The 27,843-nt window shown below is 32.1% G+C and overlaps 3 protein-coding genes and 1 long non-coding RNA gene across 9 annotated transcripts; 1 reads left to right on the forward strand and 3 right to left on the reverse strand.

Annotated features, from left to right (window-relative positions):
* Nucleotides 1–622: 622 nt before the first annotated feature.
* On the reverse strand, nucleotides 623–14,544 carry LOC107897636 (uncharacterized). 4 transcript variants are annotated; one of them, XR_001684230.2, is made up of 5 exons: nucleotides 14,032–14,544; nucleotides 13,840–13,949; nucleotides 12,827–12,944; nucleotides 2,055–2,770; nucleotides 623–1,414 (listed from the first exon to the last, which is right to left on the reverse strand). It is a non-coding gene; the product is annotated as an uncharacterized lncRNA (long non-coding RNA). The 4 variants fall into 4 exon arrangements; XR_001684229.2 differs by having other exon boundaries at nucleotides 2,652–2,770; nucleotides 14,032–14,435; XR_001684231.2 differs by lacking the exon at nucleotides 2,055–2,770 and having other exon boundaries at nucleotides 14,032–14,425.
* Nucleotides 14,545–15,427: 883 nt separating this feature from the next.
* On the reverse strand, nucleotides 15,428–17,337 carry LOC107897638 (50S ribosomal protein L33). Of its 2 annotated transcripts, none has more exons than XM_016823155.2 (2): nucleotides 17,119–17,337; nucleotides 15,428–15,739 (listed from the first exon to the last, which is right to left on the reverse strand). In XM_016823155.2, exons 1-2 carry the CDS (start codon nucleotides 17,228–17,230, stop codon nucleotides 15,561–15,563), a joined length of 291 nt encoding a protein of 96 aa, XP_016678644.1. In that variant the 5' UTR covers nucleotides 17,231–17,337; the 3' UTR covers nucleotides 15,428–15,560. The 2 variants fall into 2 exon arrangements, with proteins under 2 accessions (XP_016678644.1, XP_040934932.1); XM_041078998.1 differs by lacking the exon at nucleotides 17,119–17,337 and adding an exon at nucleotides 15,950–16,075.
* LOC107897637 (NADH dehydrogenase [ubiquinone] 1 alpha subcomplex subunit 8-B) lies at nucleotides 17,251–19,032 on the forward strand. The gene is made up of 3 exons (XM_016823154.2): nucleotides 17,251–17,385; nucleotides 17,468–17,707; nucleotides 18,651–19,032. Exons 2-3 carry the CDS (start codon nucleotides 17,520–17,522, stop codon nucleotides 18,781–18,783), a joined length of 321 nt encoding a protein of 106 aa, XP_016678643.1. The 5' UTR covers nucleotides 17,251–17,385; nucleotides 17,468–17,519; the 3' UTR covers nucleotides 18,784–19,032.
* A 3,982-nt stretch (nucleotides 19,033–23,014) lies between these two features.
* LOC107897639 (serine/arginine-rich SC35-like splicing factor SCL28) lies at nucleotides 23,015–26,495 on the reverse strand. 2 transcript variants are annotated; one of them, XM_016823156.2, is made up of 7 exons: nucleotides 26,080–26,495; nucleotides 25,611–25,688; nucleotides 25,193–25,357; nucleotides 25,019–25,077; nucleotides 24,862–24,901; nucleotides 23,435–23,794; nucleotides 23,015–23,313 (listed from the first exon to the last, which is right to left on the reverse strand). In XM_016823156.2, exons 1-7 carry the CDS (start codon nucleotides 26,259–26,261, stop codon nucleotides 23,304–23,306), a joined length of 894 nt encoding a protein of 297 aa, XP_016678645.2. In that variant the 5' UTR covers nucleotides 26,262–26,495; the 3' UTR covers nucleotides 23,015–23,303. The 2 variants fall into 2 exon arrangements, with proteins under 2 accessions (XP_016678645.2, XP_016678646.2); XM_016823157.2 differs by having other exon boundaries at nucleotides 23,435–23,788; nucleotides 26,080–26,382.
* Between the last annotated feature and the right edge of the window lie 1,348 nt (nucleotides 26,496–27,843).

The raw sequence follows: 27,843 nt of genomic DNA on the forward strand, positions 1-27,843 counted from the left end.
ATATAAGCTTAACCAAATAATTGAAAAATTATAAATAACAATTTGATGTAAAAACTCAATAATTTTGGATGGTGATTAAATTAATTAGATGTAAAGAGTGAAATTTTAATCTAGATGCAATTTACCTAAATGTATGAATGAATGGCTTTAGCGACGAAAACAATCAACATTAAATGGCCTAGGATAATTATATTAATCAATTCAATTTACTTTATCATGCTTAACAATGTTCAGAAATACTTCCACGAAAACTTGATCTTTCATGAGTTTAAAAACTAAATTAAGTCCTTTCAGAGTCTTTTACTTAGTTAAATATGAATTTTATTGATCATATTAACTAAAGGTTTCTTAGCATTTATGTAAGGTCACGGAGATGAAACAGTTTAATTACATAAACCTAAAAAATATGCAAGATAATAGAGCTAACTAAAGATATTATGAACCTCAACTTAGTCGGGTTTAATGATCTAAATTGAGTATTGCACTTTTCAATTATGTATCTACTAGCCATCATCTAGTTAGGATCGCTCAACTAATCTGAGTGCACCCAATCATGTATGAATGAAATGCATCATGATATTAATTGAAAACATGATAGACTGAGGCCTAAACATATTAAACATGAATAAAATAGATCTTATTGAATTAACATAATCATCCTAGCAAATAAATTTAAAATATCATTGTTGATGTCAAACATAATAAACTCAAAGCAAACATGATTAAAATAAATAACAAGAGGAAAGAGTAAACTCTATTCAGTTCAGCAGCCATTCAGATCTATTATGACTAATGTGCTCCTCTGTTCTACTCGGTGCTCTTTTGCTAAGGAGTTTCTAAGGTGGTCGGCCAAGGAATACTTTTAACAAAGCTTTTGTGGCTAAAGGATGGAAAGGAGATGGGCAACTATGCAAAGGAAAGGACAAGGGAAATGAAATGTAGAGAAAATGCTAATGAGAGAAGTGAAATGAGTTTTGAGGGATAAGGGATGCTTTGAAAAGTGATAGGTGCATGGTATTTATATGTGAAGGTAAGGGGTAGAGTTAGCTAAAAATAGATTTCAAATCCCTTCCTTTTCTATCACACATGGCCAACCACATTTCAATGAAAAGGGGATGATTTGGTCTCCTCATTTTGGATTCAAACTAAGGCTATTCATAGTCATAGGGTCGACGGTTTCAACAGTGAAGTAGTTGGGCTAATTTCTAATTATTTTCCATCTCTAAGGACCTTCAATTGAATACCCCAAAGCTTGTTTTTGGGCTTCCATCTACTTGTGTCGAAACTAGGCTTTAGTTCTCCTTTGTTGGATGGTTTCTCAGTCCAATAATGTAGCAGACATGTCCATCTTTTAGCACCACTTTTACTGGGTCAAATTACCAACCTCATGACCCAAATTGCATTGTCTTGTCATCTACATGAATTAGAAACAAAAACAATCAACATTAAATGGGATAGGATAATTATATTAATCAAATCAACTTACATTCATCGTGCTAACATGTTTGGAATTACTTCCATGGCAACTCGATCCCTTATGGGTTTAGAAACCAAATTAAGTCCTCACAGATCTTTTACTTAGTTAAATATGCATGTTATTAAACACATTAGGCTAAGGGTTTCTTAGCATTTATGCAAGGTCACAGATACATTTACGTTTACAACAATTTAATTACATAAAATGAAAAACCATGCAAGATAATAGAGCTAACTAAAGATATAATGAGCCTTAACTTAGTCTATTTTAATGACCTAAATTAAGCATTGCACTTTTCAATTATGCATCTACTAGCCGTCGTCTAGGTATGATCGCTCAGCTAATCTAAGTGCACCTAATCACGTATGAATTAAATGTATCATGATATTAATGGAAAACATAAATTAAATAAATCTCATTAACTTAATATAATTATCCCTGCAAATAGGATTTAAAAATTCATAGTTGATGTAAAAAGTATAAAACTCAAATCAAACATGTCAAAACAGATAATCATGAAGAAAGAGTAGACTCAGTTCAGCAGCCTTTCGAATCTGCTCTGACTGATGTGCTCAACTTTACTCAGTTCAGTAGCCTTTCGGATCTATTCTATCTATTCTAGCTGAAGCGCTCCTCCGTTCTGATTGAAACTTCTTTTGCTAAGGGTTTAAAAGATAGCCAGCTAAAGAGTGCTTTTGACAAAGCTTTTGAGCCTAAAGAAGGGAGAGGGGATGGAGGCTATGCAAGGGAAAAAGAATTGAGAGAAAACCAGAGTGAGTGGGAGAGGAATGTTGAGAAATGAGGGATGATGGAAAAGTGAGGAATGGAAAGGTATTTATAGGTAAAGTAAGGGTTTGAGTTTACTAAAAATAGGTTTAAATTTTCTTCCTTCCCTCTCTCATGTGGTCACCCATGCTTCAAGGAAAAGGGATGGCCAAGTCTTCTCAATTTGAATTTGAATTTCAAGCTAAAAATAGCTATAGAGTGGACGGTTTCAATAGGGAAGTTGTTGGGCTGAATTCTGATTATCTTCCAACTGCAGAGACCTTCAATTAAATATCCCAAAACACATTTTTGGCAGCCAACATCAAGTTTCAAAATTGGGCTTTTAATTCTCTTTGTTGGATGGTTTTTTCAGTCTAATAACTTAGCAGACATGTCCATCTTTTATCACCTTCTTTACTGGGTCAAGTAGTCAACCCCATGCCCAAAATTACATGGTCTTGCCATCCACATGGATAATTTGTGCATGGCCATCTTTTATTTATTTAAATCATGTCTCCAATAGACCTCCTACATAGTGAAAAGTACATACATTAATAAATTAAGATAAATTAATACAAAATATGCATGAAAATCATGTACTTAAGCATAATTTCACATACTTTCTAAGTTCATGTCTAAAATTACTAATTAAGTAAAATTCACTTATTTCAATAATAATTACTCGAGATAAACATAATAATTAAGTAAAAAGATGGTAAAAACATATAGAAAAAAACCTATATAATTTTGAGTTTACAATATTCTATCAATTGATTAAAGGTGAAAATCCAAAGCAAATCCCTTTGAATCATACTTATTTTTGGATTCAGATTCATAATTTGTCGTATGGAGCTATATCAGAGGGATTGGCAAGAACATTGGGGGAGTTCATTGGACAGTTCATACAGTATGATGCTGCATTAATTTCTAAAGGGGAACGAAGATATATGAGATTTCGCGTAAAATTCGAAGTAAGATTAGCGCTGAAAAGGAAGAAAAAACTATCATTGGGACAAAGAAAGAAAGGATATGCATGCTTTCAATACGAGAGGCTCTCATTATTTTGTTTACTATATAGAAAATTGGGGCATGAGGAAGGGATTTTCCCAGTAAGAAAGACAATCGATACTCAAGAGGTCAAATTTGGATGGGATCTATCCCTAAAAACACCTACGAGGAACGAGTTACTTGTCAAAAGCAAATGGCTAAGAGAAAAATGGCCAGGCAGGTTCCAGGGAAGGAATAACTTCATTGGCATAAAAATTTATAGAAGGAAAAAATGAAGGTTAGACAAATATGTAACATCTCAAGGAAACCGGGTTATAGAACAAAGGAAAACCATGCAGGAGAATACAACAATCGATATTTGTGAAGGAAAGAAATGTCAACGAACAAGACATGAAAACTACAATAAAAGGGAGGATTTGGAAGCTATGATTCAATCTATTAATATATCAACGACCACTAGTAAGCGTGTTAATCGAGTGTAATAAAAAATCTTAAGTTGGAATGTTCGTGGATTAGGGCATCCACGAAGGATTAATCGCCTCCGGAACAAGGTGAGGTATGTATAGCCCCAAATTTTGTTTCCAATAGAAACAAATTTAAGTGATAAAAGAATGGATAAAGTTTGTGTAAGATGTGGGTTTCACAATGAAATAGATGTTGGTGCGCAATGAACCAAATGAAAATTATCTGTTGGATGGAAAATGGAGCATGAAGTGCAACTGAGAAATTATTCAATCAATCATATCGACGTGATAGTTAAAGAGAAAGAGGGAATGTTGTCATGGAGACTCATAGGGTTTTACAGTGTGCTAGAAAAATAGAATAGAAGGGGAGCTTGGAGCCACTTAAGGAGATTGGGGAATTATCAAGGTTTGTCATGGATAGTCATTAGAGATTTCAACGAAATCATGTTATCTTTTGAGAAGATGGATGGTAGGTTAAGAAGTGATAGAAACATGGCCCGATTCTGTAAGACATTGGAAGAATGTACTCTTAATGACCTAGGTTTTTTCAAAAAATGGTACACTTGGGAAAAAGGCAAGTTGCTAGAAAATAATGTGCGCGAAAGACTCGATAGTGGTGTGGCAAATCAGGCATGGTAGGAATCTTTTCCAGGGTACTCTCTAAAACACTTAACGCACTCTATTTCCGATCATTGCCCATTATTAGTTAATATGGTGATTGAAGATAATAGGATTCGCATGGAGCGGAGCTTTCAGTTCAATGCAAATTGGATCTTAGAAGAAGAATGTGAACAATAAATAAAATCCCTTTGGGAGGGGAATTCAAAGGAGGTGTCTACAAAACTCCAAATACTAAGAGAAGCACTAGATGTGAAAATGGGGAGACTCATGACTAGTAAAAAAAAAAGAAACCCACTTTTTGACTAAAAGATTAGTTGAATTGAGTTCAATGGATTCAGATGACGAAATGCTTACAGAGTTGGAAGAAGTCAAATTGGCTTTAAACTTAGAAGCTGATAAAGAAGAACTATTCAATGAGCAATGAGCAAGAGCGAATTGGATCAAATTTGGAGATAGAAATACATCATTTTTTTTCATAATTTAGCAAATCAGCGAAATAAAGGAATAGGGTAAGAAAGCTAAGAGGACCAAATAGGTAGTGGCTTGTAACCAAAGAAGAGAAATTAAAGATCGCAATAAATTACTTCAAAGAGCATTTTAAGGAATCAAATACAAGGAATGATGAAAGGATGTTACCAGGGTTTACCAATTGTATTAACAAAAATATGAACAGGGCGTTAACAAAGGAATTTCGAATTGAAGAAATCATAATAGCAATAAACAATATAGCACATTTGAAGGCTTCTGGAGTGAACAGCTACCCCACTTTGTTTTACCAAAAGTACTGACATATTGTGGAAGAAGAAACAGCGAGTTTCTGCTTGGACATATTAAACAGGAGGAAGGAGTTCGATGATATCAACAGTACAAGTACTGTACTTATTCCAAAAGTCAATCAACTAAATAGTATGACACAATTCAAACCAGTCAGCTTATGGAACGTGGTGTATAAAATTATTTATGAAGTTATGGTTAATGGATTCAAATCAGTATTAGACATTTTCATTGACAAAGCACAAGCAGCCTTTGTTCCAGGGAGATAGATCACAGATAATGCAATAATCGCTTATGAAATACTACAACAGAGGATGATGAAGAGAAGACAAAATAAATGAACATTGAATCTAACCAGGAAAAAGAAGAAGTGAACCATATTCCTGCACTAACTGAACCTGCTACTACACCTCAATCAACTGTGCCCATATTGAAGCAAGATCATGAGATTAATCAACTGATTGATGATCTCACTAAATTAGATGATAATGATGAAGAAGAGGTTCCAATGAAAAGGAAGCAGCATTACAAGTGCGTTGCTCGAAAAACAACTCTCCCTAATTAAAATAATATTAAAATTTTCCCAAGCTTTCATCTTTATTTTCATTTGCATATTTTTCATTATATGCCATGTGTTTTTCATGCATTCATAATTGTTGTCATTGCATTTTACATATATATATTTATGTATATGTTTGTTTTCGCATTCTGGAATTTTAAATTGTTCATGCATTGAGGACAATGCATCCCTTAGGTTTGGGGGTATGTTGTGTTGTGCATATAGTCTCATTAGAAATGGGTTTTAATATTTGTTCATTTTGTCATTTATTTTACCATGACATACAAATGCCAAATAACTGTCAGACTATGACAAGTATATTGTTATCTATGATGTTCGATAAGGATAATAACTCTTTAATAAATTTAGAAAATTGTGATAGTTGATTAGGTATGTTTAACTTAGTTGTTTGAAAATTGATCCCTAAATCCCTAAAATTGATCCCTAATTATAATTACAATTAGTCTATAGTAGGTTTCTTTTAATACATATAGAAATTCTTGAGCCTAAGATTAGCAATGTGTAATAAGAAATACCACTGCAAAGCTGAGGGTAAATCAATAAGAAAATTAAAAAGACACTATGAAGCACTCCAGTGTTTGAGATTTTTGAGTAGGTCACTAACACTCTGTTTGCTCCATTATATTATTGATTAAAAAGAAAGATCAAATAAGAGTAAAAAAAAGAAAAGAAAAAAAGAGAGAAAACAGTTTAGAGGCACTCCACTGTAGTAGTAGTAGACTGAGTAGCTAAGGGGGTAGTTGTTTGCTCCTTCTATCTTTTTAGTCAAAAGCCTTAGCTTCATGAGTGAATTACATTCAAATTGTAGCATGATGTAATATCTGGAAATCTAATGTATGTTCCATTAAGATTGTCAAGTAAAGAAATCATGTGACAAAATGAATTCCCTAGGAAAAAAAAATATAATTAAAGTAGGCAATGACAAGATAATTATGAGAAGAGACACTGAGTTTTAGGAGAAACATAAAATATGTATATTAGAGAATGCTTGCTATAGTCAGCACTATGTGAATATTTAGTAAATTTTAATTTTAGGTAACACTTTCTGCACTTCGTATGCTATTTCTGAGATAGAAGACTGCTAGAATGGAGGTATAAAAGAAGACTGCTAGAATGGAGGTATAAAATATACTTCAGAAAGTTTAGTAGCATATGAGGTAATTATAGTGTTATAGAAAATTCATGCATACTTACACATATTCTACTTGAGGACAAGTAAGAATTCAGGTTTGGGGGTGTGATAACTCTTGAAAAAAGTTATATTTCTAGCCTCTAAACTTGATTAAATGTATGTACTTAAATAGATATATTTTCATTTTTAGGTTAATTTTAGAACATTGCATAATAACACTTAGATTATGTCTTGAATGTAATTTTATGTTAGTTTTCCTGTTGGGAGAAAGAGAACTGGTTGTTGTATGCAGCAGGTGCAGAAAAGATAAAGAAAATGAGAAAAAGAATAAAAGAAGTGAAATATTGCCATGGCTAAAGGTTGGATGGATTGCCAACATAAATGTCATGGCAATTCCAGGATAATGCTGAGAAATCTTGAAAAGAGTTATATTTCTAGCCTCTAAACTTGATTAAATGTACATACTTAAGTAGATATATTTGCATTTTTAGGTTAATTTTAGAACATTGCATAATAACACTTAGATTGTGTCTTGAATGTAATTTTATGTTATTTTTCCTATTGGGAGAAAGAGAATTGGTTGTTGTATGCAATAAGTGCAGAAAAGATGAAGAAAATGAGAAAGAGAATAAAGGAAGTGAAATATTACCACAGCAAAAGGTTGAATGGATTGTCAACATAAATGCCAAGGCAATTCCAGGATAATGCTGATAACTCTTGAAAAAAGTTATATTTATAGCCTCTAAACTTGATTAAATGTATGTACTTAAGTAGATATATTTGCATTTTTAAGTTACTTTTAGAACATTGCATGATAACACTTAGATTTTATCTTGAATGTAATTTTTATGTTATTTTTCCTGTTCGGAGAAAGAGAATTGGTTGTTGTATTGTAACAGCTCGATTTTGGGCCTAGTCGGAATAATGGTTTTGAGACCACAAATTCGATATAATAAAATTTATTTTTATTATATTTTTATGGTCTACGATTTCATGAAATGATTTCATGAAAATTTCATTTGAAAATTTTGACGTTCGGGAACTCAATTTAGTCAAAAAGACTAAATTGTAAAAATTACAAAACTTGAGTTCTACATGTTAGAGGTGTCCAATTGTTATGAAATTTTGAATTGGAGGTCCTTAAATGGAAATTAGACCATTGGTTAATTTTTTGGACAAAAATGGACATGGTTAGGCATGTTTCCAAATTTTTCATTAAGGGCATTTTGGTCATTTAGTTATTAAAATGAATTAAAAGTAAATTTAAAAACCAATTTTTTTCCATCTTCAACCCCTTGGCCAAAACTTGCATGGAGAAATCATGGCTAGGGTTTTTTTCAACTTTCCAAGCTCCATAGTAAGTCCGGTCTTGCCCCGTTTTTAATGATTTTCACGTTTTTGAAATCCTCATAATAAGATTTATCTATTTCTACCCTTGATTGGAAGTAGGGTTCATGTTTAAAAATTTACCCATGTGTGACATATGTGTATTTTGATGTTTGATGGAATATGAAAGTTTGTTGTGTGTTAAATGACTTTTACTAAGTAGTTTTCAGTAAAAATGCCTAAAATGACTAATTTGTAAAAGTTATAAAATTTGTCATAAAAAGGTGATTTAGTGGAAATTATGGCTGCTATAGTTATGAAAATGATTCTACTAGGCTTGTATGTTAAATAAATTGAATGAAAATCATTTTATGAGCCTAGAGGAAAAAGTGTAAATATGACAAAATTTAAGGGCAAAAATGTAATTTTTTCTAAATATGATTTTTGGACTGAGTTGATTATTATAATGATTAAATAAGTTAAATGTGATATTTTAGATCAAGAAAAACAAGGTTCGATCTAGATTGAGGAAAAATAAGTTATTGACGAATAATTCTTTTTTATCGATTTTACTTTCGAGGTAAGTTTGTATGTAAATACTGCATCATTTTTACTTACGTTATCACATTTTATTATGTTTTATAAAATGTGGCTGAATATTGAATGAAATTGACAAGTATCGAAAAGTAAAAAATTTCTCGGTTGAACATTAGGAACAGAATAGGATACAAGTGACATGTTACTAGTGACTCAGTGCGGTACCATGTGAAGGCCACTTTGAGAAGAGATAGCTTGGTCACAAGTGTGGTACTATGTGAAGGCCACTTTATGAAGAAAAATAGCTTTGGTCACAAGTGTGGTACTATGTGGAGGCCACTTTGTGAAGAAGGTAGCTTTGACTACAATGGTGGTACTATGTGCAGGCCACCGGGTATCCGTTATTATTCTGATGTATTCAACGGGAAATGACTAGGTTTAATTGAATATGACTATGTGATGAATAATTGCAGTATGTGTGTGTAAACTTATGAGCAATGTGCTCGATATGTGATCGAACTTTGGTAAGATTCATATGAAGTAAGTGTTACAATGAAAGTTACTACAAAAAAAACATGAAAGAGTGAAATTTAGTTAATAAAATAGTTTTGGACAGCAGTAGTTGTGTCACTTTGAAAAATCACCAAAAATGGTGAAAATAGATTAGAGGTTGAATAAGATATAAAATTAAAGCTTATTGAGTCTATTTTCATATAAAGGAAATGGTGTAAGCAAAAGAATTTCATATCATGAGATATTTGAATTTTTGTGAGACAAGTCAGAATGATTTCGGAATCCCCTGTTCTGATTTGGGAAAAAATAATTATGGGTTATAATTTATATGCTTAAAATCCTTAATGAGTCTATTTTTAAAAGAAACAAATGGGAACATCATCCGAATCACGTATGAGGAGATAATTAAATTCTTAGTTAAGAGGGGTCGAAACTGTCAGACAGCGAAACAAGGATGAATTTAAAGAATAAAGTATACTTATTGGCCAAACCAAAAATTCTGAAAATTTTATGGTAATAATATATGCGAGTCTAGTTTCTGGAAAAATTAGCGAATCTTAATTTGGAGTTCCATAGCTCCAGATATAAATAATTTAGTGACTGTGACTCGAATAGACAACTTGTTTTGAACTTGAGTAAATAGTGGAATTATATGCAATTATGATTGTATTACCTTGAGAACATATTGTGAGAATTGGTGAAAACATGTTAATAAATTGCTTATTATTTTCATACGGGCTTACTAAGCTATATAGCTTACCCCCTCCCTTTTCCTCATTTTATAGGGTCACTAAGCTAGCTTAGGTTGGAGATCGTCGGAGATCGTCGGAGATTCTATCACACTATCAAGCTATCATTTGGGTATAAGTGAATACAAGTATTTTAAGTCTATGGCGTGTATAGCGACTTAGTCATTTGGTGTATGAGTCATTACGATTTGGCTAAATGTATTAGCTTGTGATGGCTAAAAGTTGGATGTAATTCGTAGCCATGCAAATTGGCTTAGATTGGCTAAATTGTTGTAAGCCCATATAAGTATGTATGTGCATATGTCAATGTTTTGCTATGTGGTTTATATTTGCTTAATATATGATGGTTACGAGTTTATTCATATGTTAATGCCCTTTGAGTGCAAACTTAGCATGGAATGATTTGGCAAGGCCTAATGTTATAATTCATGATAGTTAATGGTATGAAAATGATAAGGTATTGCTTAATTGTAGTTTTTTTAGGGCATTTATATGCCATGATTTGTGCCATGTAATGTTGTGTGAATATGTGTAAGGGTGACAAAATGGCTTTGAAAATAGCCCTGTATTTGTCTACACGGGTAGACACATGGGTGTGTGTCTAGGTCGTGTTTGACACATGGTCAGCCTCATGGGCGTGTGATCTAGCCATGTATCCCCTTCACCTTAATTTAGGCAAAATAAAATGTCCATAATTGAGCACACAGGCAGAGACACGAGCATGTGCATCAGCCGTGTGTGCTACACGGCCTAGCACACGAGTGTGTGACTTGGCCGTGTGACCTAAATTTGATGATGACGTCATAAACAGAATGCACCCTAAGATGGACATGGCCTGAAGCACAGGCGTGTGATATGCCACACGGGCGTGTGGACCAATTTCATGATGAAAATTTCTAAATTTCTCGAGAGTTTCTAAAGTTCTCAGTTTAGTCTCGAATCATTCCTAATATATGTTTTGGGCCTCGTAGGCTCGTTTAAGGGACGATATGAATGTTTACGAAAAGTTTTAAATTTGAGTGAAAATTCATGTCTCAATTTTGTATGAATGTTTATGTTTAAGTCTGATAATGCCTCGTACCCTATTCCGGCGTCGAATACGGGTAAGGGGTGTTACATGTATACAGTAGGTGCAGAAAAGATGAAGAAAATAAAAAAGAGAAAAAGGAAGTGAAATATTGCCATGGCAAAAGGTTGGATGGATTGCCAACATAAATGTTATGGCAATTCCAGGATAATGCTGATAACTCTTGAAAAGAGTTATATTTCTAGCCTCTAAACTTGATTGAATGTATGTACTTAAGTAAATATATTTGCATCTTTAGGTTAATTTTAGAACATTGCATAATAACACTTAGATTGTGTCTTGAATGTAATTTTATGTTATTTTTCCTATTGAGAGAAAGATAATTGATTGCTGTATACAATAGGTGCAGCAAATATGAAGAAAATGAGAAAGAGAATGAAGGAAGTGAAATATTGCCATTGCAAAAGGTTGGATGGATTGCCAACATAAATGCCATGGCAATTCCAGGATAATGCTGACGTAGCACTTAGTCCTCGTCCCTTTCAGCCAGCTGTCTATGTACCAGATAAATCCACCTCAAAAGAGGGAGAAAGAGGGACCTACCCTATAAAAGAGGAAAGAGAAAATAAAGGACGAGAGGATTTTTTAGAGAGGAATTAGAAAAGATTTAGGGATTAGTTTTCTATTCAAAAAAATCTGGTGGAAAATTCTAGAGAGAAATAAAGGGTAGCAACTTAAGACAGCATAATACAGACGCGAAGAAGGGGGAAATAGTTAACCTGGATTCACGTACAATCTGAAGATAAAAGAAAAGCTGGAATATGGTGAGAATTCTTGCATTTCTGCCTTTATTTTCCTTATTTCTGTTATTTGAACCTATTTGAGAATGTTAATGAATGATTTTATTTTTATGTTAACTTTTCCACCCATGAACTAAATCTTTTCTGGGTTGGAGTTATTCGAGCGAATGTTTTATCATCTTTAATGCCCATGAGTTAAGATTGTTTGTCACTGTTTCATTCGATTTATGCTTATTTTAAATACATGCATGCAAGCTGTAGACATAGTTGATTGTGTGTTGTGTTCTTAGATCTATTTTTAATTCTAAAAAGGTTAAATATACTGGATCTTGAATCGTTTCTTGCAAGCGAATACTAGACAGAATATTCGTAGCACTCTAGACATGGATGTTGTGAGTTGTATAGAGAAGAACATTCATGGTAGTTATTAATCCAGAGTTCTGTAGACATACAGTAACTTAGATTTCTAGCTTAAGATCTAGCTATCGAAAGAGGCAGGTTACAGTAGTGACTCTCTAAGTAGTTGATTACACAATATTTTTCCATGGCTTTATTTTGATATGAACATTTCACCTGAATAATTTCAACCCTATTCATTTAACAATAGAATTACTCTTGCTTTTCTCTATAATTTGCCACAGCATTTATTTGCCATATCAATTCTTTGCTTTTAACATTTCATTTCACTAATTCATTATACAAACATCTTGATCAACTTGAAAGTATTTCCTCCTATTTAGTATAATCAATAAGATTATAATAACTTACTCAATTTCCAATTTTTTATCCCCGTGGAGACGATACTTACTTATCACTTTATTACTTAAATGGCGTGTACAATTGCACAATTGCATTAGTTATTTACACACAACATATGTGCAAACCGAAAGCAATGGGAGGTCTAGGTTTTAGAGATTTGGCCAAGTTTAATATCGCATTGCTTGCAAAATAAGGATAGAAGTTAACGATGCAACCGGATTTCTTTTTGCTAGAATAATGAAAGGTAAATACTACCCAAATAGTGAATTTTTAAAAGCAAGTTTAGGTTCTCACCCATCTTATACCTGGTGGAGCATATAGAGCGTAAGAAGACTCCTAGATGAGGGTTTGGGTTGGAGGGTTGGTGATGGAAAATCCATTAATGTTTGGAATGAGGCGTGGATTCCAAGACCTGGGCCAGGAAGAATCACATGTCAGACCATTGATATAAACTATACAACAGTTGCTGATTTAATTAACAATGAACAGTCTACCTGGAAAACGGAGGTCCTAGGAAAACTTTTTTACAAAGACCAAGTACACAGAATCATGACCATTCCCGTTGCAGGAATCGATATCAAGGATGTCAGAGTATGGAGAGGTGATAATACAAGTATGTACTTAGCTAAAAGTGGGTACAAATGGCTAAATAAAGAAGATATAGTGATACTGCAAAGGACTATAACCCTCCCCCAATAGACCTATAGACTCTCTACAACAGACTCTAGAACTTACAACTAGCAAGCATGGTTAAAATTACATTCTGGAAAATAGTAAACAATTACATGTCTATATTCAATAATTTACAGGCAATAAATCTGTTAGTAACGAATATCTGCCCACTATGTCGAGTAATGGAGGAATTAGTGGCTCATGTTTTCTGGGAATGCATGATTTCAAAAGATATCCTACTAGGAGTGGGGATTGATACTTCTCCAAGCTCCCAAGGACAATAATGGAAAATGTAGTTAGCAGAGATTTTTACCAACATGAATGAAGAACAAAGAAAATGCCTAACAATATCCTTCTGAGCGATATGGAAGACAAGAAATAAGGTCCATCATCAAGGAGAAAATTTGAACACATTTGAGGTAATAACATTTATTAAAGCATATCAGGAAGAAAGCAATATCATTAATACAGAAACTTCAACATCTACTAGACAAATCAACATTATGTGGGTTCCACTGAGAGCAGATATGATAAAATGCAATTTTGATGCAGCATTTTGCAACAATACATTCAAATCAGTGATGGGAATATTGTCCAGGGACTGTGAAGATAATATATTGGTTGCATGGACTCACCACAACACCTTTATAGTAGATGCCACCACGGTAGAGGCGAAAGAATGTCTTTAGGCAGTTTCGGTGGCTGAGGAGCTGGGTTTTCGAAATATGATAGTGGAAGGAGATTCCTTGACAGTAATCAAAAAAATATGGTATTGCGGTGATTATTCAAGAAATAAAAGAAAGATGTCGGAGATTCGAAAATGTTACCTGCTCTTTCGCTGGATGAACAGCAAACCAAACGGCGCACGTAATGGCAGAGGAAGGGAAGAACTGGCCAGGAACAAAGGTATGGATTGATGAGGCCCCTCAAAGGGTAGAGTTAGCGGCTAAAAGAGACAGAAATTTTTTGAACAGGATTTGAAATGGGTTGGAAGAAATGAAAAACGAAAGGTTTCGTCGGCTTCTTTTTTCTACAAGAACTTTCATGGAGGACGCTAAAAGTACAGATCATTCCAGGGTGGAACGATGGTGGTAGATGAAAGAGTGAATTGCCAAAAGAGAAACTACTGGGTTTTTTTTCTAGAAACTAGGATGTAGTCAATTTTTAGGGTTTGCTTCTTTTATGTTGTTTATTTGTTTCTTTTAAGACTGGACGATTTAAGTCCTTTAAGAACTAAGTAGGGTACAACTTTTGCATTAATTAGGATTAGCTCCATCAATTTTAATGGCATCCATATCTTATTCTAAAAAAAAAAAAAAAAAGACATGATGACATTCAAAATAGATACACATTCTTTTCTGGTAATCTTTTTTCACTTATTTCTTTCTTGGTTTGTGTGTCATTATTTCATTGAGTAAAAAAATATTTTAAATAAAAGTCTACAAGTTTTCTTCGAAAATCAAAAACAAGAAATAAAAATTGTATTTTTCAAAAAGAAACTTTAAATGAAAATAGTGTTTCATTGAATTTCAACACCCTCACACTGAAAAAGATTGTGGGTCTTTGAAAAATCGAATGAAACCACACCAAAAAAAGAAACGACATGAAGATATTTTTTCCATTCATCTTTTTTGGTTTCGATTTTTTTTAGAAAAAAAAGGAGAGAGGTTTTGTTTGTTAATTTTGATTACTATGCGAAACCATGAGAATTGAAGCCATTTAAAAGAAGAAAGTGGGAAGGGTTGATAGAGGGAGTTTTTTTCAAAGCTCATTATTAGGAAAATTATTTTTTCAATTGTGTAAGATTACACTCGTAACTAATTGAACAATGATTTCTAATCTAGTGATTGATATTAAGTTTCAGTGTTTTTTTTTTCGTTAATTTGTCGACACATTTAAAAAATTTTAACTAATCTATAATTTTTAATATAATTTTATATTTTTTTTTAATATTTTTATAAGAAAAAAAAGTAGAGGTCAAATTGATAACAGTGGTAAAGATTGAGAGGCTAAATTTGTTATTGTAAATAATTTTTTAGTAGAGCTAACTGAAAATGAGGGACCAAACTTAAGCAAATAAAAGTAGAAAGACAACCCACACAAATCAACAAGTACAGGGATTATCCTCATAATTTAACCTAAAATATATGTTTTGCTCATTGACCGTCTCTTTAAATGATGCATTTAATACATGATAATGCAAGCTTTGGAGGCTTAAACAAATTTGACAAAACACGATCATCTTTCATTCCAGTTCGCATAATTTGGTATCTTCTACCAAAAACAGTACGGCTACATCAATCTAAAAAGTCAATAAGTTGAGAACGGAATAGCTGCAAGCAAAATAACAGGTTCCTTATTTCATTTTTTGCTCTGTAAAAAGAACATGGCGATTTACCCGGGGATCATACTTGCGGAACTCGAGTTTCTCAGCCACTTTCTTAGCACTTTTCCTCTTCACGTAGAAGAATCCAGTCCCAGCAGCCGAGACAAGACGGATAAACATAAAAGTCTTTTTCTTCTTGTCGCCCATCTCTATACATACACAAGAAAACACCAACCTAATCAGTACGAACGGATGCATTTTTATAACATAAACAGCACAAAACATCCATCCTTACATGCATGTTGTATATATGTATGAAGAAAACCGTACTTATTATGTTTTGCCCACAGTTATAAATGCACACAATTTAAACATGGCATCGGAGTGAGTGAGCAACGGATTTGAGTCCAAATGCATACCATGAGCAACAAAGAGGTCCAATGATAACACATAAAGCCCTCCACACCACACCATCATATCCCGCATCACTCAAAACATATTCAAGTGTTTACTGGCGACCAACAAACCTAGTCAAGTTGACAATTTCTTTTACAGAGTCCACCTCAGTGTGAATAACAAAGAGATTCTCTAGACAATGAATTTTATTTAACTTATAAACTTTGCAGAAGGGGGGAAGAGTTATAAAGTGTTAAAGAGACAAATAAAATGCTCACACTAAATTTGGGATTAAAAAAAAAAGATAGCTGCTGTTGCAAATAAGAATAAATTAAGTCGGAATTTATTCTAATATTCAGGGGTTTAAGACACTTTTAACGATTCTAAGGTCTGGAATTCCCTTTGACGAGTTCCCCTTGTTCATTATGGGTCATCCCACGAAAGAAACAGAAACAAAGGGAAAAGATCAGTTAAGTCAAACAAATTTCCTACAAATCATCCAGTGACTCGATCCGTAACTTGGGACTGTAACACAATGCCTTGACAACCCTGGCTCTCCAAGAGAAAATCATAAAATAATCACCTGGTTGCTAATCAATCACCATTTCAGCTTACCAGCTTCACCTAAGCAAGTCTAGAATGCAAAGGAAGTGAGCCTGATATCCAATCCTTTACTTCATTATATCAATCCCCCCAACCCGAGCAAATTATGTAATATTCAATGTCAAAACATCCTGTCCATTTCAAAACAAAAATGGATTCTAGCAATAATTCAGAACTGACAATCAATCACCAATTCTTTCAGGTTTAAAGGCATTATCTAAATGAGCCAAGGGACATTGCTCAAAATCATGCCTTTCTTTGTCATATCCAAAACCAACCCAACCCAACCTGACAATTTAAGTTTGATCATTGATGCCAAACATGTATAGTAATATAAAGAACGGTCACTCCAATTGCAATAGGCAAAAGAAGGAAAAAGGAAATTTCCTATGCAACAATGAAACGGAAAAGAAAAATGAAATCTTTTGCCTACACTTTTCAAGGGGTAAAGTCAATTCGAAGATCTCTACAAATTTCAGCAAATTCAACATTTTATCCATAAAAAAACAGATGAAAAACTAAGCAAAGAAGAGAGCTAAGGAAGTCACTTTAACATTAAATCAAATCACAATAATTTAATTTAACTTACCCTTAAATTGTCTCGGAAAATGACTGCTTTGGTGATTGGCACAAAAGAGAAAAGAAAACTGAAGAAAGCAAGGGTTTTGGGATTGGAAGCATAAAACCCCAAAAAGAAACATGGAATGACGTAAATACCCTTCAAAGCAAAAATGAATTACCAACCAACTCCACCGTTTACGTCTGTTTAAACAAAACCATAACTCTTCACTCTTGAGTCCTTTACAACCCTATTCTCTATCTCAGTGTTTAAGTGAAAACCCTTTACTTGATTAAGGTAAGAGATTAATTCCCAGTAATTTTTCCCTTTTTTTCATCTTGATTGATGAAATTTTGACATCTTTTCATTGTTGATGCAGAAAGAAGCGATCTTTTTATTTTTTTTATTTCTTTCTGGGTTCGGTGGCGGAAATGGCGAAAGTGGTGGATGCGACGGGGGAACCGATCCCAACGTCGTCGGTGCTGATGTCATCAGCAAAGCACATAGAGATTAAATGTATGTCCGAAAACGTGGAGTTCCTCAAGTGTAAGAAGAAAGATCCCAACCCTGAGAAATGTCTCGATAAGGGCCGCCAAGCTACTCGCTGTGCCCTTGGAGTGTAAGCATTTTTTTTTCAATTTTCAGTTTTTCCCATTTTGAATTTCTTTGTGGGTTTTTCTTGCTCAATTGGTTCGTATATGACAATGTTGGAATTGAAAGGGAATTAAAACTGGGAAATGAAATTAACTAGGAAAATGTGTGATAATTAGGATTATTGGTTTTAATATCTTTGTAATGGAAATTTTGGAACAGGTTTTTTAGGAGGTTTTATACTGTGAAAGTGTGGTTAAAAGGATAGGGATAGGTCATTTCTCTCGAAAGTATCCATATCGATATAGGTACGGGCATATCCTCGAGAAACATAGGGTTTATCTCTTTGGGTAGGCGGGGCGGGGAAATGATCATCTCTCATTTGGTAACTTTGTGTTTCAATTAGCAATGGAAACTTCAAATGAATCCATGTTAAGTCTCCCTATGATTAGGCGAAATAGATTCATGTGTAACCGAGCCATTGAATCTGATGTTTTTTCTTCCTCTTTATGTTAGTTTGATTCTTTTTTAGATCTATTTACTGAAAACCAACTGAGTTTTAATAGGTTTTCGGCTTTCTGTTTGTGTTTGATTGTAAAAATGGGGCTTCCCACTTCTCCAATCAAGAGTAAGACATTTGCCGCATTCACTTGATTTGGGTTTATAGCATTTTGTAGCTTAAAAAATGCCTCTGAACACTGAATATTTTGCGGTTCTTACTCTATGTTATCGAACTTGGTTCGTGTGTCAAATATAGGTATGTTCCATCTTTATTCTTTTAAGCTTTTCTATGTGTTTGGAGGAACTTAGGTGAATCCTATCTTTGTACCCTTGTCCGGATATTTTAAAAAGCACATTTTTGGGGGGGAACTCAAAGCATTACTCGAATAGGTGACTACATTGTGCATTACTGTTACCCTTTCCGTTTCTTTTTTAATCTGAATTATGGAATGTTGGACCGCGTGGTGCAGGCTAAAAGATCTGTATCAGAGATGCAAAGACCCCATGGAAGCTTATGTGGGATGCATGTATTACTACACAAATGAGTTCGATTTATGTTGCAAAGAGCAACAAGCCTTTGAGAAAGCTTGCCCTTTGGACTGACTTCGGCTTTCTGCAGCAGCCAGCAGCTGGCACTCATCAAACACATTCTCTTTTCATGCTTGAATTATGAATAAGTTAGGTCCAGTTTGCATTGAACAAGAACTGTCCCATTATATATGCTTTCGGCATTGTATCCCCTCATGTATGGATAAAAAGACTGTTCTTGCCAAAATTCTCTTTTTTCTATTTTCATCCGAAAATGACTCCATTTTTTTAAACATAATTCATGATGAGTGTGATTCTCGTTCATGATCTTCTTCCCTTCATTCATGCATATCTTTTCCTTTTTTTTTCTTTCTGATCAGCTGCTAAAGGAAATATATGCTACAGCAAACAAAACTAAAACAATAGTAAGTAAATTGGCGCTGGTGTATCCTCGTTTCGCTTTATTTGTTTATTAAATGGGATAAATATTAAAACTATATATGAATTTTGATTTTGTGTAATTTTATACATTAAATTTTAATTTAATCTAACTTTTGTAAATTATTAATATAACATTATTTTTTGTTAATATATTATACATAAATAATTATATTCAGAAATAAATTGATGTATTTATTTCTTTAAATGTGTATGATTAAATCAAAATTAAAGTTTCAAGTATACATTTGAACTACAATTAGAGTTTCACATTTATAATTGCACTAAATTAAAGTTCATGTAAGCAATTGCACATTAAATCAAGATTCAAGTATAATTTTGAGATTTATCACTTTATAATTTGTTTCTTATTTGTTAGTAATATACCTAATAATCTCACCATTTATTTAACATTAGTTTCTAATGTTGCATGTGATTTTACGTGTTTAATTTTTTTTTTATAAATTAAAAATAAATAATATATAATATATACAATATATTTAATGTAAGTAATATTTAAAATAAATAATATTTTATAAATAAAAATTTGAAAATAGTATAGAAATTTAGAAATATATTAAAAAGTAAATTATAATATTAAATTAAAATTAAAAGTGGTAAAATAAAATGTATAAATTATAATAATGATTCATGATAAGTACAATATATATTTACACTAAATTGATTAAATATGAAATATATTTACATTAAATAATAACCACATTTAATAATAGTGATTAAAAAAATAATTATTGAAATCTTATATGGTAAATTCCGTTTACTTTTTTAAAAAAATATCTCACCCGTTTAATCTTCATGATATTTACATTAAATTAATAGACATATTTAATAATAGTAATTAAAAAATAATTTTTGAAATTTTATATGATAAATATTTTTTACTTTTTTAAAAATCTCTCATTTGTTTACAACTTAATGTATAATAATAACAATAATAAGGTAAAAATAAAGTATAAAAGAGTAATTTAGATGTGTTCATGGGTTGAGTTCGAGTCAGGCCTAAGCATGATATAAATATACTTTATGCTTGCTCAAGTCCAGCCTGACTTGAATTTTGGGCTTAAAATTTTTCCTAAACTCGTCCATATTTGTAAAAGGCTAACCCAAGCCCATTTTAGGCCCACCGATATTTTTTTATTTTTTAAGATATATTTATATTGTTTTATTTTAATATTTAATAATTTTATACATTTTTTATTTATTGAAAATTTCTATATAATCATCTTAACATTTTTTTATTAATGTTTACATTAGAGTAATATTATATATTTAGTATAGGTTTATTTTTTTAATGTGTTCTAAATTACATAATATATAAAAATAACATAATATAATGTATTATAAACTTAAAACAGGTCAGGTTGGGCCAAGTTTGGGCTTTAAATGTTCAAGCTCAAACCCGACCCATATTTTAACTAGGCTTAATTTTTTTCCAAAGCTCATTTTTTAGGCCTAATATTTTTACCCAAACCCTTTCAAATTTTAGGTGAGCCTTCAAGCCTGGGCAGATAGCTCAGCCCATGAACAGGTCTAGAGTACTTCTTCGCACGGAATAAATAGCTTATAAAAAATTTAATTAAAATGATCTTGCATATCTATCCGATGTCATTTTTGTCCAAATCTTTCTTTTTGAGATTCTATGCTACAAATTAATGCTATTTATAGATCTAAACTTAAATTTTAATTGAAATATAAGCCTAATGTTAATTAAGAGATAAAATCAATCTCTATTTATATACTTAGACTTCTATTCAAGTTATAACTTTATTTTTTATGTTAATAAATATGAAAATAAAAAATACTTATAAAAATAAAAAAAATCAGAATTTTTTAAAATTATATTTTAACCTTAATTATTAATTATTTTGACTTATTGAGAGTGAGTATCCTTAGACTTTTATTCAAGCTATAATTCTATTATAGAGTTAATACAATTGTCACAACTTGTTTTTAAAGAGTTATAACTAATAATTTTAAATTAAATTATAAATATTTTTAAATGTCAATTTAGTAATATGGTGAAAAATAAAAATTATTCTCATTGATTCATTTTTTTCGAAACTCGTGCTTTTATATAAAATATAGATTATATATGATAACTTGGGAGGAGTCAAGTTTATAGAATTTGAAACCAAGCTTTATGATATGTTCCTATACACGGCTTATCATGACCATCTATTTATGTATACTTATATTAAATATTTTATTAAGTTGATGTTATAAGTTAACTAGACTTCAATTCAATTGTAAAATTATTAAATTACCTTCTCATATAAAAATTAAGTTATATTTTTATGAGGGTATTTTTTTTATATATAATAAATCAATAAAAAATTGATAATAAGATTTAAACCCATAACACTATGCATAATAAACATTTAACTTTGTTGTTGTAATCAAAGCATCAATTGATTTTTATATAAATCTTTAATAAATATATTTATTACATATTTTTTTCACCCACGTGATAGATGTTTATTTGAGATGTAGTTACTCATCAATGAAAGTCTTAACTCAAATGCAAAATTACCAAAAATCCAACAACAAATATTATTTTGAAGTATTTTTATCTTATTTTATTTTATATAAACTCTAAAAAATATATACATATAATGAAATTTAAACCCAAGACATTATAACATTCAATACCTCAACCAGAGTCATATTATTTTTTATAAATTTATTAAATAATTTTTTCTACCCAAATCAACATAATTTAATAATTCATTTGTTTTGTCCAGAGGTTCCTCACCGGTCTTAAAATTGGTTATTTCAAGTCTTAGAAAATGTAAAGAAAAAAGGACCCCAAGTTTTTTGGGAATGACCGGAACCAGAAAAAAAAAAGTACCATTGGCAATATCCTAAGCATAGTACCACTTGAGAAATCATATGACCGTAAATTTTTAGAGAGGAATTTTTTTTATTTAGGTTTTTTCCCCTCGTAAATTTTTGTCGTCCAAAATGTCCTTTGCTCAAAAAGTGAAGTTTAGAGCTATGTTTCTACCTTGATTTCTTCTGACGTTGTTTTCAACTAATATATTTTATTTTTTTAATCTTTTGAAATTATATAATTCAGAATTTTTTTTTTAAATATCACAATTCATGCCAAAACTTTTTGGTTTATACTTTATAAAATATTTTCATGTAAAAAAAAACAATCTCGTATTAATTTTATGCCATAAATATAAAAATAGTATATTTAATCATGATATTAAATATCTTCTTTTATTAAGGACAAAAATGACATTTGCTTTAGTTGATCAACAAATTTGTTTACCAAACGTCAAATCAAATTAGTACTGTTTCTAGTATTCATATTAAGTTTTTCATCAACTAAACCAGGCGTCGTTGTTGAAGTGAATAACGTTCTAAACCAAACCAACCCAACTCTAAAATATTATGGGAATCATAATAAACAAGCTTATAAATAAACACTAGATTATGGCGTTTGTTTTATGTAATAACTTTATATATCACACTCTGATTTAATTTAAATTATTCTTTTTTTTATAAAATTATACAAAATCAAAATACCCCATAATGACATTTTCAATTGTTTTATACTAATTTTTCTGATACTGAAACCTGAAAACCATAGAACTAGACCAAACTGGATACAAAATTTGTTTTAAGAAAAACACAAATTAGTTGGTTGTGTCGTCAGTTAGATTTGAATCCACTCCTTGAAAATTATTAAATAGATGAATTGAAACTAAATCCAGACTCCACTGATGAATATGATTACGATTGCTAACTCCAAAATCCACAATCGCCAAACCCATCATACACAATATTATCTTAAGTAAATTTGCATATAACAAGATTTCAGATCAGTTAGCAACTCCCATTAAACAAGACTATACTAAAGTGTATTTAGATAAATCCTTTCAGGATTAAAGTAGACTGCTACATCAGTCTGAAATTGTATCTCTAAAATCATTCAAAACAAGTTGCAGAAACATATCAACAGACACTTCAAAAACCCGCTAGACTCCATACATGTCCATAATCTACCCACCACTACCACATGGTACCTACTTGTACGTAAATATAAAGCACCGGACAAACACACTTACAGTTTCCAGCAGTAACCACGTGCATAGAGCCATGAGAAGGCAGCATCATTTGTAAAGCTGCTAGCGAGGACTGCAGACACAAATGCATACATATTCTAACTTTAATTGTTGCACAAGAATCGGTTCAAAGTATCAAATCAAGTATGTATACCCTAAGGCCTTTAAGAAACAGAAAGTTGGAAAGCACCTACCTCAAAGATCGTGAACGAGACCTTGAAGGACTGCGATTGACACGCCTTGGGCTCTTTGACCTGCTGCTCACATGATCTCTCTCATCTTGTAGACTCTGACCATTCTCCCTAGGACTAGGGGACCTCTGCTTGGTTCTGTATTCCCTGTCCCTGTCACCATGTGGAGAACGTGGAGAAAGAGACCGAGAAACAGATCTAGATCGCCTGGGAGAGCGATAATCATCTTTTGCCCCACAATCCCTTGACATGGATCTGGACCGACTGGGAGAGCGATAATCATCTCTCATACCACGATCCTGAGAAATTGATCTAGACCGCCTAGGGGAGTGGTGATAATCTTTCCCCCTCTGATCCCTGTCTCTAGTTTCATGTGAAAAAAGAATGCATAAGAACCTAATACACCAAAAAAATTAACACATAATGACTATCAGGGCAAGCAGATATATTCAGGTCATATAGAAAAATTAAAAAGAAAGTATAAAAGGAGCATTTCCATTCTTCATAAAGGCAAACCTTCTTCCAAAGACAATGACAACAATTTTTTAATAACATCCTCGCACAAATCAGCGGATTAAAATATTGACCTTCACCTGTACCTTTCCAGTGTTTCTGAACAAAAATATTATAATTGGATCCAAAAAACTGAGAGTTAAGTCTCTATAATGTTGTACTGGTTGATCAGCATCTGACAACTTCATAGCTCTCTTTGCCCCAACTTTCTAAACCTCAAATTAACTTTTTCTTGTACACTGCCAACAAATCTCTACCAGTAAATACTTTGATTGGCTTCCTTTGTTTGAGGATGGTTCTTTCTTTGACCAAATATAAGCTCTAAATTCTTTCTTAACTGGATAGTATATGAAAAGAAGATATCAAACTTAACAAAATTTTCTCATGGAAAACAAAAACACTAATGAGAAGCTTAGATGTAAAAGGAAAAGATAAGATACTCCTGGGATACTAATCATCTCACAAACATTTTAGCTGGTCAGTTCATTCAATGGCAGCAAGCCTGACAAACCCAAGGTCAAAAAACAAGACCTCATGCAATTTGTAGTCAATGGCTGGTGAAGGTGGGATTATGGATAATACTTATGGAGAAGCTTTGATAGAAAATCAAGTTGTCCATCACTTTATGATCTCTTTAATCTTTATTAATCCAGAAGTCTTTAGGAATCTCTTTTCACTTTACTATCTGCATAAACAAGGCCATCACAGCAAATATTATTTTGATTCACTGGTGGTTTTGCATTGTGTCTAATTGACAGCGATGGTCTGAATCAAAAGAAAGGGTAAATGAAATTCACAGTTAAAAAGCTCTACAACATTAGATATGTAAAAGAGTAGAGTTAGGCAACAAAAAGAACAGCCACTAATAACACATTAGAAGAAAACCACAAAAAATTTCTGATAAGTAAATTTCAAACCTTGAATCATGCCCAGCAGGTGAAGGTGAGCAAGAGTAAGCTGTGACCACAAACAATAATTGAGCTCACGTTAAGAAAGAGAATTATCCTCCAAAAGCCATTACCTAGTAATTGAAAAGGTTAAGATAAATGCAAGAAGCATAAGTGTTTAACTGACAGCGATATCGGCGTCTTGGGGACCTAGGCGGTGTTCTCCTGCTTCCCCTATCTCGACCACTTTAAACAGAAATGAAAGAGTAAACAACGATTACCACATCAGCTTTTTATTCTAAGACTTAAGAACAAAGAATATAACCATTGGTGTACATAAGAGAGAAATGTGGTGCAGCACCTTACACGGGCAGTCAGACGCATTTCTTGGGGAGTCTTTCTATTCTCCTCAGCAAAAACAATTCTTATCTCACGTCCACCAATAACTTGATGGTTCATTCGTTGTTTTGCTTCAGCAGCATCTTCACCATACCGAAACTTCACAAAACCAAAGCCCCGTGGTTCCCTATAAATTCAAATCATTAAATCATTACAAGCATAATTAAAGAGTAGGAGACCTTTACTGTTACTAAAAACAAAATATCTGCAGGTCATCAAATGGATACAAAAGCAATTTCAGTAAAGAACATTATTATGCTCTTGCCTTGTATTCAAAGCACTACAAATTTCAACATAAAACTAGAAGAAGCAAAATTAAATGATGAAACATCAAAGAAAAACAAACACACATATGAATACAGAAGCAAGCAATAACATACCCTGTATAATAGTTTTTTGGCAGATAAACGTCCTTCACCGGACCATACCGTTCAAAGGGAACCCTAAGATCTTCAGGCCTGCACAGCACAATGAAATTAAACTTTTATAAATCCATTTCTCGATAAGGAAACTTAATATTGCACAAATGTCAGTTAATAAGACTCAACAATTAAACCAAAATTACAAATTTCCTCTCTTCTAACACATACTCAATAAGAAAAGTAATTGAATAGAGAAAACCCTAAACAAAATTACAGTTAAAATCAGTATCGATAAGAACAAATGGAGGGGCGAGAACCGTAAACAGTTACAAAGCCCTAAAATTTGAACCAAATTTTCAAATTTCCTCTCTTCTAACACATTCATAGGACAAGTAATCGAATACAGAACCCATAAAAAAATAAATAAATAACTAGAGTTAAATTCAGAGCGGATAAGAATACGCGGAAGCGGGAGAGATGTGAATACCTAGCGTCGAGAGGGAGATTGCGAATGAGCAAACCAGAAGGGAGAGGGGAGCGGCGACGGTGGTCACGGTGAGATTGCTGGCGATCGCGAGGTTCATCGTCGTACCTCTTCCTTCCACGAGTGGGACTCCGGCTACGACGACGAGGACTGTAGCTTTTGCTCCGGCTCCGATACCTCCCCATCTCGTACTAAACAGAAAAATGAAACCCTAAACCAAACGAAAACAATGAAAAATGATAATAAATGAAGAGGACGGCGTGTTTGCAAAGTTTTGGAGGGAGAAATGCACTTCTTTAACATAGGGAAAGAGATAATAAGCGAAGGTTAAAATTAATAAAATAAAAATAAAATTGACTGCTGCGAGTCAGAGTTAAAAAAACAATAACGGTAAACTACACAATTAGTCACTATATTATGGGTAAGCTTTTCTTTTGGTCACTTACTTAAAATAAGTTATAATTTTATCATTAAACTATTTGGAATATTTCATATAAATCACCGAACTATTCTAATTTTTTTATTTAAGTTATTAGACTGTTAATTTTTTTAAAGAAAAAGGAAAATTCTGCTAGTGAGCTTTAAGTGACAATTCAACATCAATACCCATCGACGAGTAGAAAAAACATGCTGTAGATCTAAGTTGATCTAATGGTCAGTGTCGAAGATCAGAGAAAAAAGTTTGTTTGAATTTTAGTTCGTAGATTCGTAATATTTAAAGTTATTTCGTGAAAAAAATAAATTGTAAAAGAGAAAGGAAAAAAGAACTTTTGATTGGTACAAACAGTGCGAACAAAGAAAGCTATATAGCATCAATTTTATTAGCCCGGTGATTTAAATGGAAACTTTTGAAGAGATTAGTGACCAAATTATAACTTTTTTCAATTAAATGATTAAAACAATAACTTACTTATAGTGTAGTGACTAATGTTGGAGTTTACCCAAAAACAAATAGAGTGAAAAATTAACTATTAGCGAAAGTCAATGGCTCAGATGTTGGGCTTGTCTGCTCTCGTTTCATAAACAGAGGCCCTTTTTTTTGTTTTTTTAGTGCAAATGTTCTGCCCAAGTTTACTATTTAAACATTTGTGGTCTAATCATACCCATTATATATAGGGTGAGTAAAACTAGATTCAAATAAAAAAATAAAAAAATTAAATTTTGAGTTAATCAAATTAAGTTATTCGAATTGTTCGAGTCAACATGAATAAATAATTCGAGTTTGAATTAAGTTGAATTTTGCATTTCGAATAACTCGAAATTTTGAATAATTCGAATAACAAATTGGTGTAAATATTCTATTGGTCCCTGTCAAGTTTGAAAAATGAGCAAATTAATCTCTCTTTCAAAAAATTACAAAATAATTCAAATTATTTTTCAAAAATTCAAAATATTTTTTTAAATTTATAAAAAAATAAAAGAATTTAAAATATATATAAAGAAAGTTAAAAAATTAAAAAATTTCTAGAATAATAATTTTAGGGACCTAAATAAGTATTAATAATTCAATTTTATCATATTAATTTTTTTATTTTGCTTTGAAAATGTTTTCAGATATATATGATTTCAAAATTACGTGCATGAACATGAAATTAATTATATTGTAACAAGATTTTAATTTGGCATGTTTAATTTTTTAATTTAACTCAAAAAATTTCACTTGATTCGGCTCGATTTGAATTTCATTTCACTCAACTCGATTCAAAAAAATTTCAAATCGAGTTAGGATGATAAAATAGGACTTGTCAACTCAATTAACTCAAAATA

This window comes from Gossypium hirsutum, chromosome A10 (assembly GCF_007990345.1).
Source record: "Gossypium hirsutum isolate 1008001.06 chromosome A10, Gossypium_hirsutum_v2.1, whole genome shotgun sequence".
Lineage (NCBI taxonomy): Eukaryota > Viridiplantae > Streptophyta > Magnoliopsida > Malvales > Malvaceae > Gossypium > Gossypium hirsutum.